General features: G+C 33.1%; 1 protein-coding gene across 1 annotated transcript; it reads left to right on the top strand.

Annotated features, from left to right (window-relative positions):
• The first annotated feature begins 9,289 nt into the window (after positions 1-9,289).
• Positions 9,290-13,520, top strand: LOC149554687 (protein VASCULATURE COMPLEXITY AND CONNECTIVITY-like). Its single transcript, XM_089828740.1, has 3 exons — positions 9,290-9,674; positions 10,609-10,814; positions 12,891-13,520. The coding sequence occupies exons 1-3, from the start codon at positions 9,579-9,581 to the stop codon at positions 13,282-13,284; spliced, it is 696 nt and encodes a 231-aa protein (XP_089684866.1). The 5' UTR covers positions 9,290-9,578; the 3' UTR covers positions 13,285-13,520.
• Positions 13,521-15,042: the final 1,522 nt, after the last annotated feature.

Below are 15,042 nucleotides of genomic sequence, written 5' to 3'. Positions count from 1 at the left end.
TCCTCCATCTTGGTTGGTTGACCAATTTTAGGAACTAGGACAATTTATGTTTGATTAAGCTCTTTCAAGAATCCCCCTTTATTTACAAAGTCTCTAGCCACATGAGTGAGGTCATATTTTATAATTTTCTAGAATTCCTAAAAGAAGGTAGGTGGGAAGCCATCCAAGCTTGGGGCCTTGAAATCCCCCATGGAGACAATAATTTATTTCACCTCCTCCACACTCACTTTCTTGACCAAATCTTGGTCTATATCCTCATCCACTACTTGGGTAATAGTTCTTAGAATTTCCTTGCTTGTGCTCCGATTTGGTGGAAGGACATGATGATTGTAAATATCCTAAAAGTATTTAGTAGCCCAATTCACTAAATCAACTTCCTCTATAAGATCATTGTTATTATCATCTTGTAGCTTGGAAATAATGTTTCTCTTCTTCTATTCAAAGGCTGGCTTGTGAAAGAAGGTAGTGTTCATATCCCCTTCAATAAGACATTGGATCTTGCATCTTTGTTTCTAGAAGATCTCCTCCCTCCCAACTTATTTTCACTTATTTCTTAACTCCCTTTCTTCTCTATTAATTTCATTAGAGTAATCCCCATTAGCCAACACAATTTATATTGACATTAGACTCCCTAGAGTTTTTTATTAACAAAATAGGATTTCAAGTGGCCCATAAAACCTTTTACATTACAACCTTAAAGATTAAGAAATAAGCCTAGTGGACAAGATAGGGGAAAAAAAAAGCCAACACACAAAAAAAACACAACCAAAAAGGAACAACATGCAAACCAACTAACTGAAAACACAAAAGAAAATAGACAACACTAGGACATTAGGAAGACCCCAACCATATTTTTTAGGAGATTTGCAACTTGTAGCTCAAGGTGATGCATCTTCTTTGCAACATCTTTAAGTTGACTAACATTAGTAGAGGTAGGCACAACCATCTTCTTGGTATTGGCTTTGGTTCTTTTAACAAGCCTCTCTTTTCTATCAGTAGCACCTCCTTGATCCTCAGGATTAATAACAATGACCTTATCCCATACATCATTCTCCAACTTACTAATGATAATTTTGAGGTACTCATTAGATGCATTAAGGATTGTGTAGCTCTGATCAAAAATGCCTCTGAGAGTGCTTTCAATGTCATTCACCTTGTTATCTAGTTCAAGCACCTTGGTTTCTAGTTTGTAAAAAGATGCCATATCAATCACAAAACCCATTATAGGACTCTCCTTCTCAATAGAGTCAGGGATGCTTTGATTAAAGATTATACCCTCTAGGGTACCCACCTTTTCATTCAAATCCATAATCTGGTGAAATAAGTTCCATTTGATTAATCTAAAGTTATCTAATATGTTGTTTTTGGCATTGTTCAACACATCCATGTATTTTCCTCTTTGCTATAGTCACTAAGAATTGGCATAGAAGGATCAATAATCTCCTCAAGTTCAATTTTTCCTAGCTTCACCTCACCAACCATAAGATTTATTTTTTCTCCAGCAATGTCAATTTTCACCAAGTTCACACTCATATTCTTCTAGACTATCTTTCCTCCCTTAGAAGGAATAATCATAGTAGCTTGGTTCGCATTAGTATCCTAGGTCTGAGTAACTTAGGTGAAATTAGTGTTCTAGTTGATCTCCTCACTAGGACAAGCATCCATGTATTGGTCTTTTATTAGATTTAATGGGGAATTTGAGACCTTGATGACTCCAATATCACCTTTCCCAATTCTCTAATTTTTCCTTACAAGATAAATTTTCTTTCTAGTACCCTCCTCTTCATTACCAATTTCCATATCCATATACTTCTCATCCTAATCATTAGACATGATAACAAATTTGGCATGTTTCTTGGCCATGAGGGTTCTAAGGGTTTTCATGGTTGGACGATTCTTCTTCTTCTTTCTAATGTAGAGCCTCACCTTGTAAAACTTAGGAGGAAATTAATCACTCATCTAAGTTGCATCGAGGTGTACATACACCTTCAGGAATGATTATTAAATCCTTCAGATTGTTGACCAACTGACTTCCTCAATTACCCACTAATAAACTAACATGCAACGGGAACTTTCTTAACCTTTTGTCGCCACATTTCGGTTTCCTACATCAACTTAGTGCAAACAAACCACTTCCTCGTTTATATTAAAATAAATGGATGACTTGGTCATCTTTGAATACTAAAAATGAAACATCAAAATGATTGCAAACTGACTATCAAATAACATTTACTCATATTTGAATCTACACCACTTTTTTTGCTTGCTTGAATTTAAAACTTGAGCATAACCCAACCACCGATTATGAAATATTCAGGCACTTACAAATTCTGCATGTTCCGTATATATATAAACAATTTTTTCCCTTATCACATATTGACTATGTGACCTTCAATATATTGATGAATATATGAATATATTCACCGAATCTATAAAATGTCTTCTGCACAATTGCAAATTGAGATAACTAAATAAATTTAACAAAAGATGCAAACAAAACACTATAATACATGGCTCCCTACAATCCCAAAAAATAGAACATAGAGAGTCTAATAGACTACCATCCATTGATGCAACTCTCAAAACAACTAAAGTTTACATTCACGATTTAGCAAAATTGAATTTTCCTATAACAAACTTCAAAATAGAAAATTTAATTTGGATTTGAAATAGATCAATATGTTGCTATTCTAAAACAAAACCATCAATATATTCTTAGAACTTAGAATATCAATTCAAAAAAAACAAAGAAAATCACACATCCATGATTATAGACTCACAAAATAAATAAATAAAAATTAAAAACTTTCTATTCCATTCTTGCTAAATTAGATCTCTCCCAAATTACATTCTAAATTGGCTTTCTTTTCATGCATTTTCTTTCTTTCCATTCAGAATATGAAACGTCAACAACAAAGAATGAAAAGCCATTTTTTTTCAAATCATTGGAATCGGTCAGAAGTGAGAATCTACTACCAACTTTTTCTAGTTGTTGGAAGTTTGTTGTTGCTATAAATTTCATAGTTGGTCTTTTAATTATCAAACACACATAAACACTCTTAAAGAAAACCGACTCAACATAAAACTAAAATTAACTTTGTCCTAAGTGGCTATAATTGGAGAGCTTATAGAATCACTATTCCATTTATGCCACCACATCATAGGACTTTATTACAAAAATTAAAATTTTAAAACATGACATTAACTTTCTGCATATCTTCTTGTAGCATATTTAATCCTGTTAGTTCCTATAGTAAAAACTTTCTGGTCTGCCACTATAGCGTAATCCCCTATAGAATGAATCCTAAGTCCTCTAGCGATGAGATGTTTTAGTGATGAACCATGCTTTCTATGTTGTTTCTCATCCATCCAAATATCTTCTATTGCAGGTTTGTTCTTCCATTTTACTAGATACTTAATATATTGTCTCCTTGAAGTCTTCTTAAAAACACCTAGAAAAAAAATATATTAGAAAAAAAAACATTTCGTCTTTACTTTAGGCTTATACTCATCTTCCAGTTGCAATCTTGTATTTTCTTGGCCTTGTCTCCCTTGTATTTGTCTTCCTTCTTCATCTTAATCTTTGATTTGTCTTTGTTTTATGACATGAAAACTATTTGTTGCTAATCATTAATTTCTAGTAACAACTTTATCACATGTAAGACCTCTACAACTACATACATTTGTAACTCCACCAAATACACTCATCAATGAAATTATTCTTTCTTGTTCTCACAAACATGCCATATCTCCATACATAGAGATACTTCTTCATAAACATAATCAGAATTTATTACCTTGTCATAAACACTTTCAGCCTCATCTTCTTTGTCCATAACATCATTGGATACTTCTTCTTTGGAAACTTCTTCATGTTGAGTCTCCACACTACCACCAAGCCTTTGTCATTATCCCATGATGGATGTAAACTCTTCCCATAAATTAGATTCTTCTTCAAAACTTGTTGCTACACATTCTTTATCTTCATCCTCATGTCATTCCTCTTGGCATTTCACTTCACCATGTAATTTTAAGGCTTCATCATTTGCCTCTAAACTCATTTTCATAGGAGTACCTTCCAACATTGTACTCATCTCTATTTTCAAAGGACACATTAATATTCCAACCAAAACTTTATCACACTCAAATCCCATAGGACTTTCCTCTTTATTGTTCTCATTAGAATTTACTTGTTGCACTTCTTCTTGTTGTACTTTGTGCTCTTGCTACATTTTCTATTCTTGTTGTATTTTGTATTCTTGCCCTTCCAAAGGACAACTTACATCTATCATTGTTGAGATTTCTCTCCCAACTTCACATACATCTACATTATTTATGGCTGTCTTCTCCACAATTTCATTTGCCTCCACTAAAACTTCTTTCGCATAAATGGAATAAAATAAAATAAAACAAAACATTATAATACATAGCTCACTACGATCTAATAAAATAGATAGTAGAGAGTCTAATAGACTACCATCCACTGGTGTGACTCTCAAAACAACTAAAGTTTACATTCACGATTCAGGAAAATCAAAATTTCCTATAAAAAACTTCAAAACAGAAATTTTCATTTGGATTTGAAACAGATCAGTACATTGCCATTCTAAAACAAAACCATTGATATATTCTTAGAATTCAAAATATCAATTTATGAAAAAAACAAAGAAAATCACACATCCATGACTATAGACTCACAAAATTAGAAAAAAATCTCTATTCCGTTCTTGCTAAATCTGATCGCTCCCAAATTACATTCTAAATCAGCTTTCTTTTCATTCCTTCTCTTTCTTTCCATTCAGAATATGAAATGTCAACAACCTAGAATCAAAAGCCATTTTTTTTCAAATCATTGGAATCAGTTAGAAGTGAGAATTTTCTGCCAACTCTTTCTAACTGTTGGAAGTTTTTTGTTGCTATCAATTTCATAGTTGGTCTTTTAATTATCAAACACACAAAAACACTCTTAAAGAAAATTGACTCAACATAAAACTGAAATTAACTTTTTTCTAAGTGGCTATAATTGGAGAGCTTATAAAATCACTATTCCATTTATGCCACCACATCATAGGACTTTATTACAAACATTAAAATTTTAAAATATGTCATTAACTTTCTGCATAACTTCTTGTAGCATATTTAATCCTATTAGTTCCTATAGCAGAAACTGTCTGGTCTGCCACCATAGCACTTTCTCTCTAATCCCTTCCAATGCTTTTGATGCAGGAGCATCCTAGGTGTAAAAGCAATCTTGTATCAGCCAAAAATATTTTTATTTTAGTCTTTTCTATTTTAATAAGGACTAGTAGATAGGGGGTTGTTATTTTTCGGAGCTTGCTATTTTTATTAAGTTTTTCATACAAGCTCGAAATGTTCTCATTTTCTATAGGAAGGTTCATTTTAGAGTTGTAAACCTACCATAAAAATCTCATTGCTCTAGCTTAAGTATTAGAGAAGTTATTATGGATCTTCAGTGGAAAAATTTGCACAAAAATTTTCAGGCTCATAGTTGGAGGCCTTAAAGTGCCCAGATGAGGTCTGAAAACTCGATGGAAGGGTGCTTGCACCATTCCAAGCCTATAGATCAGGAGTTGGTATTTCTGAAAAGTGGTTATAATAGCCAATTGGAGCAATGGTTCGAGAGTTATGGCTTTCTAAAGTTGGGCTACCTGAAATATCTAAAATAATTGTCAAAGATGTATTTGGATGACTCTATATGTATTGTTAGGGTCTGTTGGCCCTAGGTATTAAGTTTAATTGTCTAGAACCTTCCTGGGTGGCATAAAGTTGCCTATTTAAGAAAGGTTTGAACATTGTCTAGGACAACTTTGGGTGATAATTCGTAGCTTGTCTTGCAGATTATTGTAATGAAGGAACCCATGTGGGTTAGAATATTGTACTTGTGAATTTCATAATACCGCATTTGTGGCGCAAATAAGAAGTCCATATTTTATTCTTGCATTTGCTATTATTTTTTTGTTTATGTTATGAGTTTATGGTATTAAGGGGAGCACCCTTCATCAACTTCTTCCTACTATATCCCACCTCTTCAATATCATCTCCATATCCTCATCCTCATCATAGTAATCATCATCATAGCCTACAGCCTTTGTATTCTTCTTCTTACCTAGAAAAGATTTAATTTTTTCTTAGTAGACATACAAGCCTTGGGAGAAGACCCCTTTCCCTTCCCCTTGATTTTGGGAGCACCATCCCCCTCCAAATACATGTCCTCACTATCTTCAATTTAAGATAAATCTTGGTATTCTTCTGACTCCTCATCATCATCATCTTCCACACCCTTCATGTCAATAAATTTCCCTGCAACATGAACTTTAATGTACTCATAGATAAGAAAAATTAAACCATCATGAAGGGGAGGATTGGTAAAGCTTTCTTCTCTCATACCATTAATTCTAGTATTCAACGAAGAATAGAGGTAGAAGGGTATAGAAATCTTGATACCATGCCTAAAATGATTCAGAATAAAAAATCAGTGTGAAAAAACCTTATAGAATCTACCATCCAAAGTAATATAATAGTCAAATAGCATGCAGAATAAAATACCAAATCTTCTTGATACAGTCGAGCTGAAAATAAGTTTGCGTTCAAGCTAGCTTGACCAAGGCCTCACTCTCACACAGTTCCTTGAGAAACTCTTCAATGGTTGTGTTGGAGAATTTATTATCCCTATAGAATTTTCTGCCCACAATTGGAATGTTAGTCACTTTGGAAATAAGTTTTTTAGTGGTATTAACATTCCATCCTCCCACATTCAGCATACCTTTATTCCATTTTCTTAGAAACAACTGACGTATTCCCACCATGGAGTCTTTCCATGAAAGTAGTCAAACCACCCCTCTCTAAGATCTCCCAAACCTTAGTACATTGTCTCCATTTCTCATAGTTTGAGGGTTCCTGCTGCCTTCTTTGTCCACCCATTTTCTTATTCTAATCCTTACTCACCAGAGAGATATAGAAAACAATACTCGTGCCAAAAATCAAAGATTGATATATGAAAATACACACTATTTCTCTAAAAAATGCCCAGAAAGCATGTGAAATAAAGTAGAGATAATTACATATCTCATCCTTACTCCACTTCTAGTATATCATAATCAACAATCTGTCACTTCTATGTACCTCCATTTTTATTACTAATTTCTCCTTCCTTCTCATTAATAATGTCGTAAACAATGCTCGACATGAAAACCTTGGGCAGATTAGTATTATCCCACCTTTTCATCTTTTGATCACACTTTGCTGCCACATTTGCAATTGAATCAACTACCATATCCAATTCCCTATATACATGTGTTATATAATACTTTTCCATAGTATGTAGGATATCAATAGTCTCCCTTATAATAATCTCAATAGTCCATGAAGGACAAGAGGATCCATTAAGACACTTACTATATTTAAAGAATCTCCCTCCATCCATAGCTTTTGTAACTCCATTATCCTTAGCCAATTTTGTAATATGAATGGCAGTCATTGCCTCAACCAAGTGGCTGGTCCGGATTCCCAAGGGAAGTGCCACCACATCCAAACAATGGCCAAGATGATCTCTTATCACTCTCCCACACCCAACTAGCCCAGGATTACCCTTGGCTGCCCCCATAAAGAGACACTAGAGTTGCCAATGCCCACAAAGTAGGATTCACTCCAAAAATGAAGAGGTGGATTATGAAGGTGAATCAAACAAGAAAAAAAGTGACAAATTCATTAAGGGGGTTAAAAGAAAAGATCCAAAGGATTTGACAAAAGGTAGAGATGGCCTCAAAACTATGAATGGATGTTAAGAACAATATTCTAATACATGATACATGGTAGAAAATGACAAAAAAAACTTAGTACAAAAGTAAATTCCCTTAGATACAATAGACTATCATTGCTAAAAAGTATAAAATTACCACATCTATCATAATTATAGAGAGCAATTCTATGAGATAAAATTATATTCCTTGAGTCTCAAAACCTCTTCCCTCAAACCACAATAAGAGGGCCATGTACATGGATGCATAGACCACCTAGCTAAAAGGGGAGTAGAGGAAAAACAAGCAAGATGTTTGCAAGAAGGATATCCAATGAAATGTTTAAGAGGATCCTCCATCATAAATATTTGGGTAAGTGATTTTGACCATATCAAAAAAGGGACAACAAAATGTGCACCACCAAGAAAAGGTGGCACACTAGCAAAAAATGAACCAACAATTTATAAATACACCTACAATAAATGAACAAGTAACAGGCACCATACTTTAACAATATCAAATCAACAATAGACAACTCTCTAACAATAGATCAAACCACAAATACATTCATTATGCCTTAATAATAGAAGATACACAGAAACTTACAACAAACAACATATGGATAGAAAGAGAAGTGGAAGACATTTTCTAAAGAAAATAAAATTAGATTTATTAAATATGTGAGAACACATTCAACCTTATTATATTATGAAGTTATTTACATGAAAATAACATCATTCTCATGACTTCCTACCTTTAACTACATCAATAGAAATGTGTTCAACAAAATTTGATTCTCCAACTCACTATTATATATATATATATATAATTTGTTGATTTTGGTTTATAAAAACCCACCTTATTCTCACCTATCTATTTGTTTCTTAAATAACAAACTTTTAAGTAAACATTTTTTTAATAAAAAACTTTTCTTAAATGGAACTAATTTCAACTAAGACATTTAGATTATTATATATTTGTATCTTTATCCCAGCAGTAACGATACAAATAGCTTAAATTATGATTATGTAAGTCCATGTGTGAACTGATTGTATGAGTACATGCTTTATCATGAAAATATCCTTTTAGAAGGACCAATGACTGATAGCCATTATATATTAGCTTTAATTTGTACTAATAATTCAAACACCTTCTCAAAAGGTCAGCAATCATTTATAACTTCCTAATTTTTTGAAAGCCTTTAATTAGTGCATCGCAATCTGCCTAAACTTGTTTAAAGATGAGCTTAAGTAATTGATTAAACTCAAATCACTTATCATGGCATTTGCTTGCTAAGTTGTCACCAAGTCATATCTCCATCGACAGCAATCAAATGGGCACATAGGATCTGGCCCCATATTAATCAATAACTTTTGTGTATTCAAAACTTTATGCATGTTTTTTAACTGCAAACTTCTACTGATATGATATGTTTCCAATCTTTTAATGTGCATTACAAACCACATACTTTTAACCAATCATCACTTTTCTCAGTGGATTCTAAAGCATTTGTTCAGTGCCCATCATAAATCAAGTCACCATAAGTATATGATTTTCCAATTCAATGGGGAATAGCATATTGAGCTTCTCCTGTTTGTATTTTGGAAAGTTCGTGGTGTAGAGTTCAGTTAGAAAGTTTGTGATATGAAAGCTTATGGAAATACTTAAGATACTGTATATATGTACATGCTAAAAGAGATATACATATAATTGCACTCAGAGAGATCCTAGTTAATTTCAGGTAACATCTCTCAGTAATAGAATTGTCAAAACTTGTTCACATTTCTGAGGACAGCTCAAACTGCAGAGTTTTAGCCAAAGATGAAAAAATCAGTAGCATGGATTTGCATTCTAGTGGGTGTTTTGGGTATGATAGCTTTTTTATTAGGCATTGCAGCTGAAGTGAAACATAACAAGGTAAGCATTCTAATATCCTTGTTACTTTATATAGCTATTGTGTTTTGTTGTTTCTGAATTCAATTATGTGTGTTTTTGTTATTCATGTTTCAGATCATACTATAGAATCGATCGTCAATAAATATCCTGATAATAGACCATAGAATTGATCATCTGAAAAACAACATAAATCACAACAAGAACTATTATAAATTGTTAATATCCATTGTCTTTTGTTAGTTTGTTCTGCATATGAAATATTGAAAGCGTTGAACTAGGCTTATTCTTTTGAATACATAATGAATACAGTTCTGCAATTAGGATTTGTTTAGAAAGAAAGGTTTTTTTAGACTTAGAATTTAAGGGAATTCCTAAATTTATTTCAACTGTTTGTTGTTATATTGTCATTCTATATTTGTGTTAAGAGATTTGATCTGTCATCAGAAAGATGTAGACTCAAAAAAAAAAAAAAAAAAAACTAGAATTACAAACCCTTACCATGCTGAAGCCTACATTTTAGATAGATAATGTTTCACTTAAATAGGTTTTCACTGCATATTCATTATTTGCAAGAGAAAATTTGAAGAACTTGTGGGAGATCAACAAGACATAATTAATTTGATTTTATGAGTAGATTAGGAATTTTGATGAAACTGAAGAGTGATAGGATTACAGGGATTTGTAATAAACTGGAAATTTTATATGAACAATTTAGATCACATTTCATCAAAATAACTGAAAGACCTCATATTAATGTTTTTCTTGTATAGTCTTTCACTTCACGGTTAGTATTACTAACCAAGAGAATGTTTTCAAAAGAGTTTGTGCGAGATCAACAAGACAAAACTGTTATTTTGATTACACTCTGATGAAACTGGGGAGAGCAACTGCTAGATTAGAATGGACAGGAATTGAAATGAGGTCATGCAAAATAACTTTTGAAGCTGATTGACAGGTAGATGAAGTGAGAGTGAATGGAAGTGGGAGATGCATATATCCAAGGAGTCCTGCTTTTGCAATGGGGGTGGTGGCAGCATTGGCTCTAATGATGGCTCAGGTAGTTACAAATGTTGCAGCTGGTTGTCTCTGCTGCGGAAGGCATGTTCATTATCAGGCACCATTCAACACCACCATTGCCATCATTTGCCTCGTTCTTTCCTGGTGTGTACATGTACCTTTTTGTTCAACTTTTTTTCAAATGTACGAAGTACTCTGTTGTGCATCTCCTCTAAGTTTGAGCCTTATCTTTTTTCTTCAATTGTATTTATGTCTCTGCAATGACCGTTAGCCAATTCCTATATTGATGAAACCCTATTTTCATAATTAGGATGTTGGGCCAACTCATTAGTCATCAGCTAACTTCCTCTATTGGGTCTTGCTGACAACTAAATTCTCTAATTTTTAGATATTACCACTCACTGTGAATTCAGTGCTTATAGTACATTTGTTTCAGATTGGTCATTTTAATTTTTAGAAGGGTTTAGAATAGTAAGTTAATCATTGGTTAATTTAGGATGTATCTTTATTTTATTCTCTCTGATTTTCTTGCATCTTGATGATGGATCATGTGATGGGTTTCCAAATATTGATGGTAAATACTAAAAACTATTATACAATCATACTCTGAAGAAAAATAGAATCTAAAGTGCTTTATAAGTGCTACATAAAAAGTTAAAATTCCTATAACAAATTCATTGAGAAAGGAGGACCATAAGAAAGCAAACTCACAAAGTATGAGGAAAACATATTCATACAAAGAAACATATGAATATAAAGCATTAATTTTTTAATTTTTTATTTTTCAGTTGAACTCATCATGCCAAAATTATTTTCAAGGGAAATAATGAAAACAATAAAGAAATGAAAAAATACATATTATATAAAAACATAAATTGATATTTTTCAATGACATTCTTACAATAAATAGAGTTGAAAATATAACTACCCATATTTGCAACTACCTGTTACTAATACTCATTATCCTCTAAAAAGAGAAGAGACATTAATTTATGAATTTATCCTCCATTTCTTCATATTTTTCTCATTCACATATTGTACACTCCAAAAACAGTTTGCATTTATTTTAGGAGTGTTACAAGCATCTCACATTCACACTAAACTATAATCTGTAAGAGTATCCAAAATTTTAAGCCGAGTATAAATGAGTCCTTGTTGAAGGTAGTGGCTATCCAGCTATGACATTGGTATTTTCTATCTAATCTTTTAGAAGTTTTAGAAAAAAACAAAGTGTTCTTCTTTAATATGACTCACACTCAACTATACTCTGTAAGAGCATCAAAATTTTTAAGCCGAGAATAAATGAGTCCTTGTTGAAGGTAGTGGCTATCCAGGTATGACATTGGTATTTTCTATCTAATCTTTTAAGAATTTTAAAAAACAACAAAATATTCTTTATAATATAACTTATAAATTTAGTGGCTGCATAATTGATAGTGGCTATCAAGCCACAAGATTGGTTTTTCTATATAATCTTCTATAAAAGCTTTAAAAAAAAACTAAATGTTCTCCCTTGATACGACTTACCAATTCAGTGGTTACATAACCCCTGCCCTAATGTGTCATGAACTTCTTATCTATCGATGGTCCCTGTTGGGTGTAAGTTTAATGGTCATGAGTATAGCACTGTAACTAAGCATGGAAGACGGAATTAATAAAACAGAGATTAGCCTGCTTTTTCATGGATATGAATGGTTCATCTAATTACATAACTTCATTTGTTCCGTGTACTTTGTGCATGTATTTGTTTGTATAAATTCTGATTTTATTTATATGTTATTCTCAACACTTCCATCGTCCATGGTATAACTTCTCTCAAATATTTATAACAATGAAAGTTTAATCTACATTTGATTTTCCATGGCTTGTGCTTATGATTAACTGAGAAGTATCCCATAAAATTACACTCTGCATTCTTCCCATAATTGTCCTTGGAAAGCAAATTACATTAGATATATAGTAAATACTGCAAACTGTTTTATGAATTTTTAATTTTTTAGTGTATTAATAACCAGAAACTTAGAAAGTGCTAAGGCAATGCATCCTTAATCATGTTTCAGATCTTCATTCTTTTCTTCTCACAACAATTGGAGAGAAAGGTTATATAAAGTTAAACACTCAAGTCAACTTAGGTTACTGTAGTTTCCTGCTTTGGATTTACATTGTAATTGTAATTTGAATTTCTAGATTGTATGATGTAGTTGAGATGTGTGTGTACAGGGTTACATTTATAATATCATTCAGTGTCCTTTTGGCTGGAGCTGCTCTGAATGACCAGCACAATGAAGATGAAGCCTTTTTTTCTAGCTATTGTTATGTGGTGAAAAGTGGAGTTTTTGCAGGAGGAGCAGTGTTGTCTTTGGTAACTGTCACACTTGACATAATCTACTATACAATTGCTTCTGCTGTTAAGGCATCAGCTGCGTGGATGCATGAGAATCAAGATGTTTCTATGACACAATCACAATCTGGAACATCAAATGCCCATGATGGGCCTGTTTTTGTGCCTGAAAATGCATACACACAATATTATGAGAATCCGCAATACATGATGGATGGATCACAGCAGATCACCAGACCAGCAGATCCCAGACAGAGCTCAACTTGGACGTGATGTCACTGAATAGTCTTGTGTTGTTATCATGTAGTCCTACAGTTATTATTGAATCAGATGCATGGGTGGGCTCTTCTTCACATTTATCAAGCAAACTCATGTTCTTCTACTGGTGAAGGGTATGAATATGAAGGATTACTGTACCTGAACCTCATCCAACCGGCTAACTGGAATCCCACTGTCTTGTTGGATTTTTTATTTTTAATTGATCATTATTACACGTAGTATAACAAGAATCAGTTTACAATTTATGATTTTAATTAATTGTTCTTGTATATATATATATATGATTAATTTCTTAAGTTCTGAAAAGTATTTTATAATTATTTGACCAAAACAAACTTAATTTCTATGAGGTCATACATGCAAAGCCTAGAGGATCAAAAACTATGTGGTTAGTGTCCAAAAATAAAAACATAGGATATATTCAAAGAGAAAACATCACATAAAAAGTAGTCAGGCGACTAGAGCAATGGTTGTGAGTGGCAAAGGAGGATCTTTATCATCTTTGGGATTCCATACATCAACAAGGTCAAGGTTAACATCAAAGAGGGATCATCCTTCTTCTATAGCACCCTCATTTGTATCCTTGTCCTGCTCCCTCTTAGAGGGAGAGATAGCTCTAGTGCCAAATGCAAGAACCACTTGGAAGAGTTGGGACAACTTCTAATGCCACTAAAATTTGGTTGGCCACTACCAACAATAGATTAAAGGCTTGCACCTCTCATACCCCAGGGGTACATTAAGTCATCTCATTCTTAAGAGTGATGTGTCAAGAATTTTTTTCATGCTGATAGTGGAGGCACTTTGATAACCTTAGATGGATAATTTCCCTAATGTTCATCTTGCATGTGGCTCACCTCCAACACAACCTTTTATGCTGGCACTTGAGTTTAAAGAATCACATTATTACATATACACACTTTAGTAAAAAGTGAACATTAACATTTAATGAGTTGGGTGAAATAAAAACGACATTTCTATCTTTCCATAATGAGATTTGGATTTGCACCTTGAAAACATGCCAAATTTAGATAAATTTGATGAGAATGCAAGACCAATTCCCCAAAACAACCATATGCCAAGAAAAAGGTTAGGCAAAAATGATCAAAATAAATCACGAATCTGACTCCACAAATCTTGACCATGATGGGAGAATTAGAAAGGAATTTGAAAGTTTCTAGTTTTCCACAATAAGGGAAGTATGAATTTGGAAAGCCTAAATAACTTAGGCAAAAGTCCAAAGACAAGACTTACAAAAGAAAACAACACGAAAAATGAGGCATCTTAGGCTTGAGAATAGTAGACCATGCATTTTAGAATATGTGGCTCGAAACAACCTAAGAGGATTGGAAGCACCTGCCAAAACTCGAGGTTTAAACCATGGGAAAATGATGAAGAAGCCAATAATATTCAATCTTTGGTTTGTAATTGGGAAAAAGACATTAAGAAATGAATGCTAATATGTCTACTAGGGATTAATACTAATATGTCTACTAGGGATTAATAGAATTAATGCCCATATTTGTAACATATTCAAAGGCAAAGTAAACGAAACCATGTTGAACATTTGTTAATTTAGCTAAATAAGATGAAACTGAGCTTGCATATCTTCCCAAGAATGAAGATGAATAGAGGCTCTAGTAAAAATGTCTTGGGGGTGTACATGTCATATTTGTCAGATCTTAAAGCATGGACTATAGGCACATAGGATAGAAGTAGCCCTTGAATTTCAATGAGCAATGACAACTATGTATC

Source organism: Cupressus sempervirens, chromosome 5 (genome assembly GCF_028749045.1).
Source record: "Cupressus sempervirens isolate cs-2001-9-10 chromosome 5, ASM2874904v1, whole genome shotgun sequence".
NCBI lineage: Eukaryota > Viridiplantae > Streptophyta > Pinopsida > Cupressales > Cupressaceae > Cupressus > Cupressus sempervirens.
The sequence above is the reverse complement of the archived record's forward strand: the minus strand, read 5'-3'. Positions and strand labels throughout refer to the sequence as shown.

Bases quoted from the DNA above. Each gene is read 5' to 3' on its own strand.
- LOC149554687 (XM_089828740.1), top strand. From the start codon at position 9,579: ATGAAAAAATCAGTAGCATGGATTTGCATTCTAGTGGGTGTTTTGGGT. The intron at 9,675-10,608 runs GTAAGCATTCTA...GCTGATTGACAG, and splicing joins CTGAAGTGAAACATAACAAG to GTAGATGAAGTGAGAGTGAA. The intron at 10,815-12,890 runs GTGTGTACATGT...GTGTGTGTACAG, and splicing joins ATTTGCCTCGTTCTTTCCTG to GGTTACATTTATAATATCAT.